Source organism: Melopsittacus undulatus, chromosome 9, assembly GCF_012275295.1.
Source record: "Melopsittacus undulatus isolate bMelUnd1 chromosome 9, bMelUnd1.mat.Z, whole genome shotgun sequence".
In the NCBI taxonomy this organism is placed as follows: Eukaryota; Metazoa; Chordata; class Aves; order Psittaciformes; family Psittaculidae; genus Melopsittacus; species Melopsittacus undulatus.
The window spans coordinates 7,948,211-7,953,961 of NC_047535.1; the positions used below are offsets into that span (position 1 = coordinate 7,948,211).

General features: G+C 56.9%; 1 protein-coding gene across 2 annotated transcripts; it reads left to right on the forward strand.

Annotated features, from left to right (window-relative positions):
* The first annotated feature begins 2,767 nt into the window (after positions 1 to 2,767).
* Positions 2,768 to 5,498, forward strand: AEN (apoptosis enhancing nuclease). 2 transcript variants are annotated; one of them, XM_031048661.2, is made up of 4 exons: positions 2,768 to 2,832; positions 3,269 to 3,930; positions 4,172 to 4,372; positions 4,711 to 5,498. In XM_031048661.2, exons 2-4 carry the CDS (start codon positions 3,274 to 3,276, stop codon positions 4,912 to 4,914), a joined length of 1,062 nt encoding a protein of 353 aa, XP_030904521.2. In that variant the 5' UTR covers positions 2,768 to 2,832; positions 3,269 to 3,273; the 3' UTR covers positions 4,915 to 5,498. The 2 variants fall into 2 exon arrangements, with proteins under 2 accessions (XP_030904521.2, XP_005148815.2); XM_005148758.3 differs by having other exon boundaries at positions 2,770 to 2,832; positions 3,272 to 3,930.
* The last annotated feature ends 253 nt before the right edge of the window (positions 5,499 to 5,751 follow it).

Consider the following 5,751-nt stretch of genomic DNA (forward strand, 5'->3'; position numbering starts at 1 on the left):
ACAGGCAGGTGCCTGGAGACCTGTTTCTATTGCAGGATCAGTGACGAGGTGGCTGGAGATGGACCAGCTCCCAGGACAGAACCAGCCGGGCTGCTCAGCCTGAGATCAGGCTGGTGCTTGTCTCGCTTGGAGCAAGGCCAATTGCTTCTAGTAAATTATTCATCTGACAAATTTATCCTGTTACTGTAGTCGTGCTCTGCCCAGAGTTTTACAGATTTCATCATTATTCCAAATTGTGCAAACACCACAAAAACCTCTCCTGGGCTCCGGCTTCATCTCAGCTCTCGGCTCATCTGCCACATCTGAAACAGGATTTCAACCATCTGGTGACAAAAACCCCCATTCGCAGGAGAGGACACAGGACCATGTGGGGATGAGTGGCATCCCTGTTCAGCACAAGGCTTCTGCCAAGGGGAGAACCATCTACGATGTGAGAACTGTCTATTGACGATGCAGAGGGTGGGATCAGAGGAGGCCATGGCACACCGATGGCATCCATTCAAAGCTATTCTGACGTTTTTCCACCTCCATCCTTGCATCTGGGGTAAGGAATCAAAATGACACCACTGTTTCCTTTGGCTACCACGGCCTTGGGTAAAAGCTCCTTTCCTCCCTATGTGCCCATCATTTCTCCTGTCAAGGAACCATAAGGGCACAGCTAAAACTTTGTCCGGCCAAAGGGAATCTTCTGTCTCTTGTTAAACATACAGCCTGGGAAGGAAGGAGTTACAAGCAAAGCTAAGGGGAGACAGAAGGATTAGTTGTGGACAAACCAAGAGTGACCAGACCTATGTGTGCAACAACAGTGTGCCTGGGGAGAAGCACTGCATGGTCCAGGCACTTGAATCTCCTGTCCCCCTGCAGGGTGTGAAGGAGAAGAGCAGACACCAATGCCACCTCCTCAGAGGTGGCAGAGAGAGGTCACCAGCAATGCAAGCCCATCTCCCTCACACCAGAGCCTGGGTTTGCTCCCACCCCTGTGGTGACAGTCATTCACACCTTGAAAAGGGGGTGAAAAATGGGGCAAAGAGGCCCAGGAACCTCCAATGAGGTTTACATCATTACATCCCCAAGAGCTGGAATGCCCAGTTTCATCAAAAGGGTATAAATTCCTATACGGAGACTTGCCAGGACTCCCTAGCAAGGTATTGTGGGACACTTGAACGACTCTCATTATGGGGGGGGATTAATTAGCTGAACAGCAGGAATAGAAGCAATAGATGCAAAACACAGAGCAACAGATTTAAGGAAGAGGCTTACTAGCCAGAAGAAAAACATTAAGGAAATAGGAAAATATAAATCAACAGGGTGATCTAAGCCATTTCTTTCTGCCTAGCTGAAGCAGCTGACGGGTGATGAAAGGGGAACGATGGAGCCATGAAAACACTTGTCCTGCTTCCCTGCATCCCCCTTCGGTGGCAGGGAGAGGGGATGCTCAGCACAGGGCCCTGTGGGACGACGTGGTGCCTGGCTCCCTCTGGAAAGACTAGTGATTTGTTGTTGTATGGCTCATCCCACCACAACAAGTCACAGTCTGCCCTAGGGCGCACGGCCTCTCCGCCATGCTGGAGGCACGGGGACAAGCTGGTGGCTGGGGCTGCTGTGGCCCTGCACTTCTGACCACCTCAGCTGTTGCTTTTGTGAGTCTTGAGAGGGAAGCAACGAGGGGCTGGTCTGAAACCCCCTCTGCACCCATGGCCCAGCCAGCGCTGCCCCCATTGAGCACCATGGGAAAGCCTGAAGGGGGCAAACCCCATGCTGCAAAGCCCCAGCACACCCCAAGGAGTGGTGCTACCCCAGCCAGCAGCCCAAGTGTTGCCAGCAGAAGGGATGCCCACAGGGTCATAGAATCTACCAGGTCGGAAAAGAGCTTGAAGATCATCAAGCCCAACCATTACCCCAGGACTGCCAAGTCCACCATTGACCCATGCCTCTGAGGGCCTCATCTCATGACTTTTGAACACTTCAAGGGACAGTGACTCCAGCCCTGCCCTGGGCAGCCTGTCCCAATGCCTGAGCACCCCTTTGGGGAAGAAATTTTCCTAACATCCAGCCTAAACCTTCCCTGGTGCAGCTTCAGGCTGTTTCCTCTTGTCCTATGGCTTATTCCTCTGGAGAAGAGACCAATGCCACCTCACTACACCTCACTACACCTCCCCTGAGCCTTCTCCACACCAAACCCTCCACAGCTCCCTCAGCCATTCCCCATCACACCTGTGCTCCAGGCCCTTCACCAGCTCCATTGCCCTTCTCTGGACCTGCTCCAGCACCTCAATGTCTCTCTGATAGCAATGAGTCCAAAACCAAACACAGGATTCAAGCTGCACCCTCACCAGTGCCGAGCACAAGGTAATCACTGCCCTCATCCTTTTGACCACACTATTTCTGATACAACCCAGGATGCCACTGGCCTTTTTGGCTGCCTGAGCACGACTTCACTGGGTTCAGCAGTACACCCAAGCAAACACACAGTGACACCAGTCCATTGGTGCTGGGTACCCTGGTGAGCATCCACCCCACCCCAAACCCACCACCCAGCAGGAGCCCTTCCCTCCAGGGCCAGAGCTGGAAGCCTTGAGCAGCGCTCATGTCCGGGATGCCAGAACCAGATGTGCACCCCCAGATGTGCACCCCCAGATGTGCGCTGCAACCGAGGCGCCTTAAGTGGGCCACGCCCATACTCTACCGCAGCAGCGGGCCACGCCCCTTGTATGCAAATCAACCGAAGCTCAGCCAATGGGAGAAGCGAAGGGCGTGGCCACGGCGGGACTTGCCCGGGCATGTGAGCACGGCCGCTTCCGGACTGGACACGTGGGAGCGGCGCCGGGCCCGGTGGGTCCGGAGGGGAACCGGGGTCGGAAATGGGGCCTGGGGCGGGCAGTGGGGCGAGCAATGGGGTGGGCAGGGGCCGGCGTCGGTAATGGGGCGGGCAGAGCGCTGGGGCCGGGAGTGAGGCAGAGAGGGCCCAGGTAATGGGCAGACAGGGCCTTACAGGGTGTGTAGTGGGGTGGGCAGCGGGCTGCGGGCAGGGGAGGGGGTGTGCACGGCCCTAGGATCCGGAATGGGGCAGGCAGGGCCCGGGCAGTGAGAGGCAAGGGCATGGGGGCAGGGTGTGTCAACGTGTCCGTGTTCTTCCTGCTCCATAGTTCCTGCTTGGACTCCGTATGCCAGCCCACACCGCGGGGGGGGGGGAGGGGTGGTGTGTGGGTCTTGTTTGACAGGGGTATGGGAGCTTCAGTGTCACTCATACCCCCCTGTGCACATCCAGCAGGGATGCCTCCTGGCAAAGGGCAGATGATCCCACTGCTGCCCACCCCAAAAGCCACGGCACCCACCCCAAGTAGCACCCATGGCCCTGCTGCAGGAGGCCACGCTCAGCCCCCCGAGGGTCGCAGCAAGAAGAAGAGCCGTAAGCACCAGCGGTTCATGGAGCGCCGGGCGCTGCTGGAGCAGAAGGGGCTGCTGAGCCCCCCCAAGCACCCGGACATCCAGACCCCCATGGCAGGGCTGGAGGCACGCAGCACACTCACCAAGGTGGACAGCACGGCAGCACTGCGCTGTGGGAAGGTCCCCAAGACAGAACAGGCTGTCTCCACATCCCTGTCCCCATCCGCCTCTCCGGACAGCATAGCCAGGCACCACTCCGTGCTGCTGTCCCAGGGCAATGGCAGCTCCAAGAGGGTGTGGACGTCCTCCTCCCTCCTGCGCCCAAGCAAGTATGTGGCCATCGACTGTGAGATGGTGGGTACTGGTCCTCAGGGCAGGCTGAGCGAGCTGGCGCGGTGCTCCGTGGTGAACTACGAGGGGGATGTCATCTATGACAAGTACGTCCAGCCCGAGCTCCCCATCGTGGATTACCGGACACGCTGGAGCGGCATCACCAAGCAGCACATGAAGAGAGCGATTCCCTTCAAGGCTGCCCAGGCGGAGGTGAGGAGGAAGAGAAATTCAGTCTGTGTGTTACCTGCCAGATACACCTTGGGGTATTTGGTGGCCTGAGCTGAGCTGCTCTGAGGCACAAGCCTCTGTGGTTGGTTGGTTTGCTTGTTACTGCTCTATTCTGGGTACCTAAAAACTGGAAGTGAAGGAATCGAATTGAATACAAAATGGTTAATTTCATGCTTAATTGTTGGGGGTGCACTCCCTGTCTAACCCTTTCTGACGCTTCCAGATCCTGAAGATCTTGAAAGACAAGATTGTGGTAGGACACGCCATCCACAATGACTTCCAAGCCCTGAAGTACTTCCACCCCAAAGACAGGACCCGGGACACCAGCCGGATCCCAGTGCTGAACGAGAGAGCAGGGCTGCCTGGCAGGGCCAGTGTCTCACTCAAGACCTTGGCCAGGCACCTGCTCCACAAAAAGATCCAGGTAAGCACCAGGAACCTGGAGGTGGAAGCATTCTGTGTGGTCAGCCTGGACCCCCATCTCCATTGGTGCTCTCTGAGAGATGGAAATGAACCTTGTTCATGCTGTGCGCCTGGCTGGATCAAGCTGGGGGAGTGCAGGACCTCCCAAACTGACCAGAAAAGCAGGGAGAGGACCTGTGCCCTCCAAAAAGTGCTTAAGAGATTCCTGCATCTCCATGGTTGCATCAGGCCTTTGCTGTCTCCAAACCCTCTGCACTTGTATCCTCCCAAGCAAGCAGACAATGATGTGGGATTTTTGCCATCCCTTTTATCTAACGAGGCTTTTCTCCCTTTGCTCAGGTTGGCTGCAAAGGGCACTCGTCGGTGGAGGATGCTCAGACAGCCATGGAGCTGTACAGACTGGTGGAGGTGCAATGGGAGACAGAGCTGGCCTGTAGTCTGCCCCCCCGGCCCCCCAGCCCCATCACAGACCCCACTGCAGACAGCAACCAGTACATGGATGACCAGTACTGGCCCACAGACCTGATGGCAAGCAGTTTATGATGAGGGACAGTGCCTCCTCCCCATGGCTCAGGCCATCCTGGTGCCTGTTCAAGGTGGAGGTGGCTGCTGATCTCCTTCCCTGGGGCTTGTGCCCCATGGGCTCTGCCTGGCACCCATCTCTGCACAGGGGGGTCCGACACCCCCAGCCCTGCCCTGGGACAGAGAAACGGTGACACTTGGACACCAGCAGCTCCCAGAACCACTGAGGCCTCTCCCTGTGGCTGTGCTGTGTTCATCTGGCACTTGGTGCTTGGGGGTGAGCAGGGTCCTGGTGTGAGCCTGGAGGAGGCCCCATGGGCATGCAGTGGCTGCAGTGGTGGCTGTGGCTGCCAGGGCACCTCCTGTGCCCTCTGGGAAGGGGATACTCCATGGTGGGCAGGTCCTCCTGTGGGAGGACTGAGGTGCCTTGCTGATGCCCAAGGGCTGCAAACCACTCGGAGCCAGTTTCCTCCTCGCCTTTTTGCACAGTGACGCCTGAAGAGTCTGGGTCTAATCCAGCCTGGACAAGAGGATAGGATGCACTTCATTTAAATGGACTATTCACATAATTGTCCAATTCTGAATTAAAAACTGGTCTTGCTAAACCTCTCTGTATGTGCTTCGTGATCTGATCCAGCAGCTCTCCAGAAGGGAGAGGGCAGGGATGAGGTTGGGAAACCTCTGCCTATGTACCATGGTGGCAGCTCTCTGGGGTATGGGCTGGTCCCCTCTGCTGTGGGGGCATCCCTACAAAGGCTGGATGAGCAGGGAATAGGCTCAGCTTACAGAAAGCCCAGTGCAAGAGGAAGTATCCTGCTGTGTCTCCCTCCAGCAGCTGTGCTGTCCCAGCTCAGGGTG